Source organism: Peromyscus leucopus, chromosome 18 (genome assembly GCF_004664715.2).
Source record: "Peromyscus leucopus breed LL Stock chromosome 18, UCI_PerLeu_2.1, whole genome shotgun sequence".
Classification (NCBI taxonomy): domain Eukaryota; kingdom Metazoa; phylum Chordata; class Mammalia; order Rodentia; family Cricetidae; genus Peromyscus; species Peromyscus leucopus.
Genome location: NC_051078.1, coordinates 2,430,907 through 2,443,994, shown reverse-complemented (window position 1 = coordinate 2,443,994; position 13,088 = coordinate 2,430,907). Strand labels below are relative to the sequence as shown.

General features: G+C 43.9%; 1 protein-coding gene across 2 annotated transcripts in view; it reads right to left on the bottom strand.

Annotated features, from left to right (window-relative positions):
• Nucleotides 1-13,088, bottom strand: part of LOC114686923 (17-beta-hydroxysteroid dehydrogenase type 6-like) — a 31,045-nt gene that overhangs the window by 10,306 nt on the left and 7,651 nt on the right. The window contains exons 1-3 of one of the 2 annotated variants that reach the window (XM_037196684.1): nucleotides 6,810-6,912; nucleotides 6,457-6,581; nucleotides 377-703 (exon numbers count right to left, since the gene is read on the bottom strand). In XM_037196684.1, the coding sequence (XP_037052579.1) occupies nucleotides 377-689 (313 nt within the window). In that variant the 5' untranslated portion in view covers nucleotides 690-703; nucleotides 6,457-6,581; nucleotides 6,810-6,912. Of the gene's footprint in view, nucleotides 1-376; nucleotides 704-6,456; nucleotides 6,582-6,809; nucleotides 6,913-13,088 lie in introns of those variants that run through there. The other variant, XM_028861599.2, reaches the window with a different exon arrangement.

The window sequence follows — 13,088 nt, the reverse complement described above, 5'->3', positions numbered from 1 at the left end:
TTTAAGAGAGAGAAAGAATATGAAATTGGGTTGGGGGAGGGGCTGGGAGGAGTTGGGGGACAGAAAAGAATACAAAAAAAAAGTGCTGCATGAAATTATCGAAGAATGCCGGGCGGTGGTGGCGCACGCCTTTAATCCCAGCACTCGGGAGGCAGAGGCAGGTGGATCTTTGTGAGTTCGAGGCCAGCCTGGTCTACAGAGCGAGATCCAGGAAAGGCGCAAAGCTACACAGAGAAACCCTGTCTCGAAAAATCAAAAAAAAAAAAAAAAGAAATTATCGAAGAATGAATTTTAAAATGAAAATAGATAAATACCACTATATTGAATATTTAAAAAGAGAGAAAGAAAAATTAATAGTGAAAGTATTTCTTTGTACCTTTGTTCCCAACACGCTCCTTCACCCACTGAGTGGCTGCCACAATACTCTCTGTCTTGGTGACATCGAGGATCACTGTCTCCAGCCTGTTTGATGTCTTCCTTCTCAACTCCTCGGCTCCCTTCTCAGTCAGACATGCAGCCAGCACCCTCATGCCTCTCATGTCCAGCTGTCTGGCCAGCAGGTTCCCAAAGCCCGAGTCACAGCCAGTGATGAAGACATGCTTGTCTTGGAGATGGCTCACGACCTGCCTCTCACGGTACCAACGCAGAAGTTGGTAAAGGACCACAAGGGTCACCAGGTAGAACCACATTTTGAGGGAATGTCCTTGAATAGAAAGAGAATAGATTTTGTCATGCAAATGGATTTGGATGTGGCTTAGAGGATGTGTATCACAAATTGCTAAATGGTCTTATAATAAAAAACTTGGAGCCAGATATTGATGTAAATGCTGAAAGATCAGAGGTATGCCACACAATCCTACAGGCCAAGCAGTCATAGAAAGATCAAATCAAACTCTAAAAGATATGCTAAATAAACAGAAAGGGGTACCAAAAGCCTCCAGGAATAGATTACATAATGCTCTATTAACTTTGAATTGTCTCAATGCTAATGAGAAAGGAACAACAGTTGCAGAGAGACATTGGATAATAGAAAAAAAAAATACCAAATTAAAACAGCCTGTATACTTTAAAGATGTGTTGACCTCAGAATGGAAACCAGGGTATGTATTATATTGGGGAAGAGGTTTTGCTTTTGTTTCCACAGGAGAAGAAAAGCTATGGATACCATCAAAATTGATAAAGGTTTGATCTGAACAAATGAGACCTCTTAATTAGAGGAGGCGATAGTTCATCAACCAACGTGACTCTTCAATTTAAACTAACTTATACCACTAACAGATGCTTTTCATTTAGTCAGATATAACTTGCCAAAAGGGAACCTCCCCAAAGTTAGGGTTGGGAAAGGGTTTTGTTTTTGTCATTCAGGAGAATGAAGGCTAAGGAATCTGAAGAACACTGGGCAAATGAGACATCTGAAGAAAAAGGACAAATCATACAGAAAAAAAAAAGTCCTACAATGTAAGCAGTGAACCATGACCACGCCTAATAGCAACCTATGAAGTCTTTGAAAGGATGATGGGGCCCCACAGTGACGATTCCACAGGGACAATAATAATCCACTAAGCTGACAAACACCACTCAAAGATCAGCTTTGGACTACAAACTGCTCAGGACCATATCCAGATGGCTAGCTGAGATGACCCAGCTTCACAGACTACTCCAGTCAGGACTTGACCATAATCCTAAATTTTCTTTGTGTGCCCATAAGACTACCAGTGCCCCCAGTCAGCAGGAAACTGCCTAGAAAACTACACTCACATTCCCAAAAAATAGATTATGGATGTTTGTTTAGAATGGTTTGTTACAAGTTGTTAATTGATAATGGTCAGGAAAAACAGCTAAACAAAAGAAATTAGATTCAGGGTTCTTGTTTAGAAAAAAAAGAGAAAAAAAAAGAAGATATAGATAAGAGGTAGATTATTAAATCTGGGAAAAGAAAGATATAGAAATGATGGGATAAAGGGATTATTGAATATACTCTGAAAAGAAAAAAGGGAGGATATGGATATGATAAGATAAAAAGATAGATTATTGAATCTACTTTCAAAAAGCAACTACTAGTTTTAAATATTTTACATTGGATTGGATTTTTGTATATTGTATTCAAATTATGTGTATTGATACAAATTTGAGATTGATTTTGTTAGAAAATACTGTACATATATTTCTAATCTTGTTCAAGGTATTGTACCTATATAGTTCATTTAACAATGTAATGCAAATTTCTAGTCCTTGAAAGTTATTATTACCAATTAATTAGGATATAAAGAAATGCAGGTTAATAGTTAGTCACCTATTACAATCAAACCTGTAGTCAGGTTAGGTATGTTTTCAAGGTCAAACAGAGATATATTTTAGATAGGCCATCTTCAAACACTTCAGAGATCTACAGACTATGGCATTTAAGATGTTTCATTAACAGAGGTTCTTTTTTTAAATGAAAATGAGACATGTCTGCTCCTGGTAGCACCAATCTACTTCAGAGATGATGGGCATCAAAGAAACTCCATATGGAGTTTACTTTCTTTGTGGCAAAAGTTATCCACTTGGCAAGAAAGTGCCCTTACATGAACTGCTGACAGTATGCTGTCCAAATGGACAAGCAGGACACAAAAGAAAGGACTGTCGAACCTTGCTAAGACAAGATAGTAAGGCCCTTTAGAAAACCCTGCTTCATAGATGAGTCTGTGAGATATTCTAGGCCTGTAGGCTGAAGATGGATGCCCCAACATTGCAGAGGAACCTTGGGTGACTGTCCAGGCAGCCAGCTGTTTCTGTCATTTCTCACATTTTTTTGTAAGTCATTTGTTTGTAATTCTGCTTACTCAGTAAATATTATTTCCTTCTCAGGTCTCTGATGGAGTTGAAGACTAGATAGTTTTCCTTGTTAACAAATTTAGAAAAGAAAAGAGGTGTAAAGTGTATAAGTTTGAAAGACATCAAAAGGAAGTTTTCAGTTGGTAATACAAGTTAGGATAGAAAGTAAATTAGGTACAACATTTTGCACTCACCAAAATAGGATAGATAATAGAGTATTTTCTCTGAATTTGTCAAATGTTTATGGACTGTACATTGTTAATGTAATTCTTGACTGTATATATTGTATATACTTATTGTATATAGTTTTTCTTATATTAGTTATAACCTTTTATTATTTTAGACAAAAAAAAAAGGGAAATTGTGATATATTGTGTACCCTAATAAAATTTGTCTGAAGATCAGAAGACAGAACAAGCCATTAGATTAAACATAGAAGCTAGGCAGTGGTAGCACACACCTTTAATCCTAGCACTTGCGAGGCAGAGATCTGTCTGGATCTCTGTGAGTTCAAAGCCACCCTGGACTACATGAGATTGACTCAGTCTATGAGAGAAACAGAGCCAGGCAGTGGTGGCACACACCTTTAATCCCAGAAAGTGAAGTCTGAGCAGAGAAAGGTATATAAGGTGTGAGGAGACAGGAACTAGAGGCTTTTTCAGGCTGAGGAGTCCCGGAGGTAAGAGGTGGTTTGTTCCTTTGTCTCTCTGATCTTTCAGCATTTACACCAATGTCAGGTCTGGGTTTTTTGTTATAAGACCGTTTAGCAATTCGTGTTAGAAGGAAGAGCTCTTCACCAGCCCTGGGCTCGATTGCCAATAAGAAAAACAGAGAGAATGCAGTAGAGTACAATACAGTGACAGATATCTTAGCAGAAGTTATATGCCCATTGCCAGGTGTGTGGCACATGCCCATGATCCCAGTATCAGGAAGGTGGAGGCCAGAGCACTAACCATATGTCACGTTTTAGGCCATCCTAGGCTATGCGAGATGCTATCTAAGAGGAAAGAAGAAAAGTTACATATACAACAAAGAAAAACTCCTAGCTTTGTCTCAAAAAAAGAGAAAGGAAGGAAGGAAGGAAGGAAGGAAGGAAGGAAGGAAGGAAGGAAGGAAGGAAGGAAGGAAGCAAGCAAGCAAGCAAGCAAGCATGGAGGGAGACTGGAGAGGTGGCTCAGCAGTTAAGAACTGCTTGTTCTTCCAGAGGACCCAAGTTCAATTCCCAGCACCCACACGTCAGCCCACAACCGTTTGTAACCCAGTCCCAGGGGATCAGATCTGACGCCCTCTTCTGGTCTCTGAGGGCACTGCATCATGTGGTTCACAGACACACATGCAGACAAAACATCTAATGCACAAAATAAAGGTTAAACAAACTTTTAAAGATCTTACAGTGGCAGTTGAGGGTAGATTAAACAGGGATTTGTTTGTGGGGAAATCAATTAGAAGACCCAATAGTTTGTGTGAGATATTACATGCAGAGAAATTTGTAAATATAAACCAATCTGCATGGCTGTTGAAATTGATTTCATGGGCTGGAATGTATCTCTGTTGGTAGAGTGCCTGCATTAGGCCTTGGGTTAGATGCTCAGCAACCTACAAACCAAGTGTGGTGGCACAAGTCGTAATCCCAGCACTCTGGAGGTGGAGGCAGGAGGATCAGACATTTGAAGTCACCCTCAATTACTACATAGAAAGTTTGAGGTTACAGGACACTCTGTCTTAAAAAAGATAATGAAATACATGTGACATGAAAGCAAAAACATTTCAGGGAGAAAGAAGACCAGCAAAGGGTGGTAAGAAGGGGGGGGGCATATAACAAAGTGTAATGATGCGTGTGCATCAAAATGAAATGCCATGCAGTAGCCCATTGCTTTATAGGCTAACTACAAAAACAATAAAGAAAAGATTAGTGTTCACAGTTGCCTGTTTCTGTATGGAGTTCTGGAGAACTGCTGACCATTTTTTGTCAGTCTATAAGTGTTGGCTAAACAATATAATCACTATGAATAGAGGTCAAAGATAACTGTGGAGGTGCAAAGACCTGAGGAGGCCTCCCCCACAAGGCCTGCAAGAGGGGGCCCTACACAATTCATTTCTTAGTTCATCATAAAGACCCCTCCATTCCTGGCCCCTAACCTCCTCTCTCTTAGTTCATTCTATCTCTCTCTTTAATTTTTTTTTTGAGACAGGATCTCATTATATAGCCCTGGCTGTCTGGGAACTCACTATGCAGATCAGGCTACCTTTAAGCTCACAGAGATCTGCCTGCCTTTGTCTCCTGAGTACTAGTATCAAAGGTGTGCACCAACACATACCTGGCTGTGCCATGCTCTTTCTTAGAACCTACTCTTTAATCCTAGCAAGTAGTTTCCAGTGTGCCAGAGAAGACAGGTTTTTCTGGTTTTCAATGATATCACTATGTTGCCCAGGTTGGCCTTGAACACTTGGGCTCAAATGATTATCAGCCTCCCGTGTAGCTGGAACCAAGGACTGGCTGCTGTGTCCAGAAATACAGGTTTTGCATTACCTCTGCATATGTTTCTCTCACTACTTCTTCCTTTTTTCCCCAACCTTTATCTATTTAGAAAATAATACTTATAACCAGGCAGTGGTGGCGCACACCTTTAATCCCAGCACTCAGGAGACAGAGGCAGGTGGATCTCTGTGAGTTCAAGGCCAGACTGGTCTACAGAGTGAGATCCACAATGGCCAGGGATACACAGAGAAACCCTGTCTTGGAAAGAGAGAGAGAGAGAGAGAGAGAGAGAGAGAGAGAGAGAGAGAGAAGGAGAGAGGGAGGAAGGAAGGAAGGAAGGAAGGAAGAAAGGAAGGAAGGAAGGAAGGAAGGAAGAAAGGAAGGAAGAAAAAGGAAATTATACTTAATTAAGAGTCAGGTCAGCCGGGTGGTGGTGGCGCACGCCTTTAATCCCAGCACTCGGGAGGCAGAGCCAGGTGGATCTCTGTGAGTTCGAGGCCAGCCTGGGCTACCAAGTGAGCTCCAGGAAAGGCGCAAAGCTACGCAGAGAAACCTTGTCTCAGGAAAAAAAATAAAAATAAAAAAATAAAAGAGTCAGGTCAAACATCATTTTCATTCAACCAACCTTAATTCAACATTTACTCTGAATGAGTCAGAAACTGGAGGTACTGACACACAACCATCAACAAAACAGTCCCTTTGAGTCAGGTGTGGTGGCATGTTATCTATAATCCCTGTGCTGGACAGAAAGATAACCAGGGCTACGAATCAAGACCCAACTCTAAAGAGCCAAAAACAAACAAACAAAACCTCAGTGTATTCTCTGTTGAATTTTCAGTCTTAGTGTGAAAACAGACAAGAAAATGCCGTCTCTGATGGAGCCACTGAATCAGTGAATGTTGCAGTCAACAGCTCCCAACCCATGTTCACGCAAGGAACCCTAACGATACTCTGACGGTCCCTCACCCAAAAAAGTTGTGACGGTGGGAGCAGGAGCTTGTTAGGGAAGGGGCTTCTATGGGAGTGGGAGAGGGATGAGAGATTTGAATGGAGGGAACACGATCAAAACACGTTTACATACATGCCCTCGGGTTCTCTAGAGGAAAAGAATTGATAGAATGAAAACATACATTACGAAGGGGATGTGGAGATTTACTTACACAGCACGCACTGACTGTCTGTGATGACTGTCTCCACACTGGAGAGGCTTAGAACCCCTGCACCTCAGCAGTCCCGGCTGTCCTGGAAGGCCTCGGGGATTCCGGGGGAGCCTCTGGTTTTCAGTCTATGTTGGCCAAGAGAGCAGAGTTCCGATGTTAATGAAGGATGTCAACACAGGCGACATGCTCGCTGGTGAGGGTCTAAGGTGGGCATGCAAAAAAAAAAAAAAAAAAAAAAAAAAAAACAACTGCTTCTCCCTCAGACTTCGTGTCTAGGCCTCCACCAGAAGGTGCCACCCACTCTGGGGAAGGGGCATCCTCCTTCAGCTAATCCTTCCAGGAAATACTCTTACCAAACTGCCCAGAGGTATTTTTCTTAGTTGATTCCAGATCTGATCAAGTTGGCAACCCGAAAGATTAATCACCAAAACCTCACTCTTTGTCAACTTGACAACCGATCACACTTCATTTCATACCTGATTTCTAAATGAAGACAACAATGTCATTATTCCATCTCACTATCCTATATACAACTGAAAATACACTTTTGTATCTTCTTTTGTAGTTTTTTGGAAACAGGGTCTCGCTATGTAGCTCTGGCTGACTTAGAATTCGTTATGTAGACCAAGCTGGCTTTGAATTCACAGAGTTCAAGAGCCTGCCTCTCTGCCTCCAACGTGCTGGGATTAAACACGTGCACCACCGCACCTGAATGCTATCCTTTTTTAAGTAGTATTTTTGGTTCTTTGAGAATGCCATACAGACACCTATGTGTTTTGATCGTAGTCACGCCTCACCTGTCCCCCAACTCCTCCCAGATCCACTCCCCACCTCCTGACCCTCCTCCAAACTTCATGTCCTTTTTAAAAAATGTGTTTTTATGTTTGTGTGAGTGAACGTGCCTGGCGCCTGCAGAAGTCAGAAGAGGGCATCAGATCCCCTGGAACTGGAGTTACAGACAGTTGTGAACTGCCCTGTGGATGCTGGGAATTGAACCCAGGTCTTCTGGAGGGCAGTAAGCACTCTTAACTGCTAAGGCATCTCTCTCCTGCTCCCTGGTTTTGGTTTTGGTTTTTAATAGCTCACTGAATCCAGTTAGTGCTGGCCATATGCATACAGTGTAGGGTCATTCCCCAGAGGATGGCCACACCCTTAAAAAAATTCCTCTTTCTCCCCAGGCAGCTGTCTAGTATCAACAGCTCCTCCACTAGGAGTAGGGGCTGGTGAACCCCTCCATGGCTCCAGGCTGGAATGCTGACTGCCTTGAATTTGCGCCTGACTTGTTCAGGCCACCACAGACACTGTAAGTTCACGAGGGCAGATATCCTGTCATGTCCAGGTGTCACTGTTTTGTCCGGGATCTCACGACGTCTTCCAGCCTCCTCCTCCAAGATATTTCCTGATCCTTGGAGAAAGGTCTGATATAGATGTCTCATTTATGGCCAAGACACTCTTTTTTTCCTCTGCACTTTGACCAGCCGTGAGTTTCTGAAGATGTATTCTTCTTAACAAAACAGGACAGAAGCATTCACAATGATGACCAGTCTCATTTCTGTAATGGCCTTAACTGGTGTTTATAATACCTGTTCTGTGTCTCCTCTACCCTCAGCAAGGACCTCAGGGGTCTCAGTGCTTTACCTGAAGGGGAAACTCATCTTTTCAATCCTGAAATGTTTGGACCATTTATTATCCTGCCTGGATGGTATTGTAGCTTCCCATTGACTTTAATCTTTCACAGGATGTGGTTACACCAAGAGATGCCCTCAAGAATCCTCGGCATTCCAGATCTACCCACATACTTCTTCAAATATCTTTCTCACCGAATTTTCCAATCGGGTTCCTTCTGTGCCCCTGACCATTCATCCATTCCGGTAGCCACAACCCATGAATCAGTATATTTGCACATCTGGCCGTTTTTCCTTCAAAGAAAAATGCTCAACCATCTGATTTACCTCAAGTTCTGCCCACTGGGAAGAGCTGCCTTCAACGATGACCCTGAGGATTGTCTCAGAAAGGAGCTGTAGTACTGCGACTGTCCACTTCTGGGTGATGCCTGCACAGTGTACAGAACCACCCCTAAACCAGGCCCTAGCACCTGCCCTTCCTCAGTCAATAATCAGGCACACCCAAGAAGCCAAAGGTGCTTGTTTGGGACAGATGATGTGGTAACAGGTGCAAGACCCATGTACACTTGGGTAACTTCTTCATGTAACTGACTTGTGCCCTCAGGACCTGTTCAGGCCCAATCACACATACACTGCATCCATTTGATGGTTGATTGGTGCTGTTCACATCCAACTTTACAGCCAGGTGTGTGAGGCAACACCCAGTTCATATTGGGCAGCTCAGGTTGCGTGGTAGCTTGGGGGCCCATTGTCAAATGTTCAGTTTCTATTAAGGCCCAAGAGCAGACCAAGAAAGCTGTCTCTCAAAAGGAGAATAGTCGGGCGGCGGCGGCGGCGGCGGCGGCGGCGGCGGCGGCGGCGGCGGTGGTGCACCTCTTTAATCCCAGTACTCTAAAGACAGAAGCAGGTGGATCTCTGCGAGTTCAAGGCCAGCCTGGGCTACAGAGTGAGATCCGGGACAGGCTCCAAAGCTACACACAGAAACGCTGCTTTGAAAAAAAAGAGAGAGGGGGGAGGGGAGAGAGAGGTGAGATCATTGAAACACAAAAGGAGGAGGGAAGACTGGGCAATTCCTCAGCTCCTGCACCTAACATCCTTGTGGAACACTGCATCATCAAGAAAGATTCTTTTTTTCGAGACAGGGTTTCTCTGTGTAGCTTTTGGAGCCTTTCCTGGAGCTCACTTGGTAGCCCAGGCTGGCCTCGAACTCACAGAGATCTGCCTGGCTCTGCCTCCCGAGTGCTGGGATTAAAGGCGTGCGCCACCAACTCCTGGCAAGAAAGATTCTTGATACACTGCACTTCATAATTGGAAAACTGGAATACACTTCAAAATTTGGAAAAAAAGAACTACATCACAAAGTTGACCTGAGGACACTTGAGATAAAGTTTTTACACAGTTTAGTGAAATGTGTCCAAGTGGAAGCTTGTTGAAGATTCTGAAATTATCCTGGAAGCAGAAGTCCATGTCCCATCAACAGAATACAGATGCCGGATTGGGAGCCTGACTAGTATCATGTACTAGATGCCTGGAAAGGTGGTGCAAAATGTGCTTGATCTGCGTTGCCAAGCACAGCACCACCTCCTGGAGCCTGAGTGTCCCATGCACAGTTCTGCATGAGAGTGATCTAATTCAGAATGTTTTCATAAGCCAATTTTGTTTGTTTTTCAAATAGCCAGCCTCTGCAAAAACACCGAAGAAGAAGAAAAAGAAGAAGAAGAAGAAGAAGAAGAAGAAGAAGAAGAAGAAGAAGAAGAAGAAGAAGAAGAGACTCCATATGATAATAGAGCCTTGCTCAAAAATCCCAAGGACCCCTGCTTTGATTAGCTATGAGAGGCTTGGCAAAGGCTCCAACAGCATCCTTGTATGCCACTGCCGGGTCTGCTGGACCACGTGGCAAAATCAGCAATGCAGCCTGGACCTGTTGAAGAGACTTCTCCTGTTGCAGGCCCCATTCAAAACTAACAGCTTTTTGAGGCACTTGGTATATGAGCCAGGTGAAGAATGTGCTGCCTACAAAATCAAAATAGGTCCACTGAGCATTATGCTTCTTTCTTGGTATTAGGAGGGGCCAGGTGCAGTAACCTCAGAAGGAATATCTTCACATGGCCTACATTACTGGACTCCTAGAAAGGTAGAAGGCCCTTGGATTTTGGTTACATTTGGTTACATTCCCGTCCTCTGATACATAAATGCTTTACCAACAACTCCAGAGTGGTTGCTAAATCTTGCTCACTTGGTCCAAACAACATAATGTTATCAATAGAATGGACCAGTGTGAGACCTTGTAGGAGAGATGGGTGATTAAGATCCTACCAACAAGCCGAGCGGTGGCGGCTCACGCCTTTAATCACAGCACTTGGGAGGCAGAGGCAGGCGGATCTCTGTGAGTTTGAGGCCAGCCTGGGCTACAGAGTGAGTTCCAGGAAAGGCGCAAAGCTACACAGAGAAACCCTGTCTCGAAAAACCAAAAACAAGAACAAAAAAAAAAAGATCCTACCAACAAAGTTATGACACAGAGCTGGATAATTAGCATAGAGTGACATTGTGCTGATGGCCTTGCCATCTGTCGGTGATAGTTTTTGCCATTTTGACACAAACTAGCGTCGCCTGGGACACGGGCTCCTCAACTGAAGAGTTTCCTCCGTCAGATTGGCCTGTTGGCATGTCTATGACACAGTCTCATGTTTAGTGACGAGTGTGGGAGAGCCCGGGACCACCGTGGGTGGTGCCACCCATGAGCAGGTGGTCCTGGGTTGTATAAGAGAGCAGGCTGAGCAAGTCGTGGAGAGCAAGCCAGTGAGCAGCATGCCCCTGCGGTCTATGCTTGAGTTCCTGCCTCCAGGTTCCCCCTTGAGCTTCCGCTCTGGCTTCCCACGATGATGGGCTCTAAGCTGTAAGATAAAATATACCCTCCCGGGGCTGGAGAGATGGCTCAGAGGTCAAGAGCACCGACTGCTCTTCCACAGGTCCTGAGTTCAATTCCCAGCACCCACAACCATCTGTAATGAGATCTGGCGCCCTCTTCAGTATACATAATAAATAAATAAATCTTTAAAAAAGAAAAAGAAAGAAAGAAAAATATAACCTCCCTTCCTTTATCGATTCTTGTCACCGTGTTTATCACAGCAACAGAAACCAAAGTAAGGCACCAACTGAAAGCAACTTGCTTCTGGTGATCCTTATCCACAAGTATCCAAAACAATAGGGAGATGGTTCCGCGTTAAGAACACTTCCAGAGGACCCAGTTCAATTCCCAGCACCAGCATAGCAGCTCACAACCGCTTGTAACTGCAGTTCCAGAGGCTCCAACATCCTCCTCAGGCCTCCACGGCCATCAGCACACATGTGGTGCATATACATTCATACATTCAGGCAGACACACACATATACAAAAAAAAATCTTTAAAGCATGCGCGTGCATACACCCGTAAATGTCAATGTACAGTCTAACAGAGGCAATTCTTCAACTGACCGTCCTCCTTCAAAAGTGACTGTAGTTGGGGAAGGATGGGAGAAGGATTAATAACAAGCATTTTCAAGGAGGGGGGTGGTCACAAAGTTTCACCCCTATGCTAGGAGCTACTGGCCATTGACGGCTGCAGATGGAAACAGAGTCAGTTTTCTCCAGGGTTGTGGCCCCTGAGGGGCTACCCATGCTCTAGTCCCACACCCACCATATACTGGCAGCACTAAGTGGTTGTTTTTGTTTTTGATTTTGTTTTTTAAGAAGAGCACATGAAGGGCTGGAGAGATGGCTCAGAGGTTAAGAGCACTGACTGCTCTTCCAGAGGTCCTGAGTTCAATTCCCAGCAACCACATGGTGGCTCACAACCATCTGTAATGAGACCTGGTACCCTCTTCTGTGTACATAATAAATAAATAAATCTTAAAAAAAAAAAAAGAAGAAGAAGAAGAAGAGCACATGAAGATGGGAGGGACAAGTGATGAGGGTAAATAGAGGCGCATTAGAGATGAGAAAATGGCTGTGGATTTGGCCAAAACACATTATATGTGTGGGTGGAATTCTCAAACAATAAAAAGAAAACCTTTTTAAGCATTGTAGCAAGGTCCTTCCTCAAGCGGATCTGGTCTCCCCTTTCGGAGCTCTGAGTCTTTAAACCGGCTCAAGTCTGGAAATTAGTTGAGGGGCCTTAATTCTCTGCTGTTATAATTCAAGGTTGTAGTGGTATTGTGTTCCCCAAAATATTGTACACCCTAATAAACTTATCTGGGGTCAGAGACAGAACAGCCACTAGATACAAAGGCTAGAAAATGGTGGCACACACACCTTCAATCCTAGCATTCCAGAGGCAGAAATCCATCTGTTCAAGGATACAGCCAAGCATGGTGACTCATCACACCTTTAATCCCAGAAAGGAGCCTTTAATCCCAGGGAGTGATGGTAGAAAGCAGAAAGGTATAGAAGGCGTGAGGACCAGAAACTAGAAGCATTTGGCTGGTTAAGCATTTGGCTGGTTAAGCATTTGGCTGGTTAAGCTTTCAGGCTTCTAGCACCACAGTTCAGCTGAGAGCCATTGGGATGAGGACACAGAAGCTTCCAGTCTGAGGAAACAAGACCAGCTGAGAAGTTGGCCAGGTGAGGTTAGCTGTGGCCTGGTCTGGTTCTCTGATCTTCCAGCTTCACCCCAATACCTGGCTCACAGGTTTGATTTTATTAATAAGAACTTTTAAGATTCCTGCTACACAAGGTAGCTGTAATGATTTGAAAGAAAACAGCCCCCAAAGGAAATGGCACTGTTAGGAGGTGCGGCCATGTTGGAGGAAGTGTGTCACGGTGCTTTGTGGGCTTTGAGGTCTTATATGTGCTCAAGCCATGCCCAGTGAGACAGTTCCCTTCCTGTTACTTTTGGATCAAGGTGTTAGGACTCTCAGTTCCAGCGTCTGCCTGCACCCTGGCATGCTTCCTTCCCTGATGACAATGGACTGAACCTCTGAACTGTAAGCGAGCCACAATCAAATATTTTCCTTTGGGGTTGGGGATTT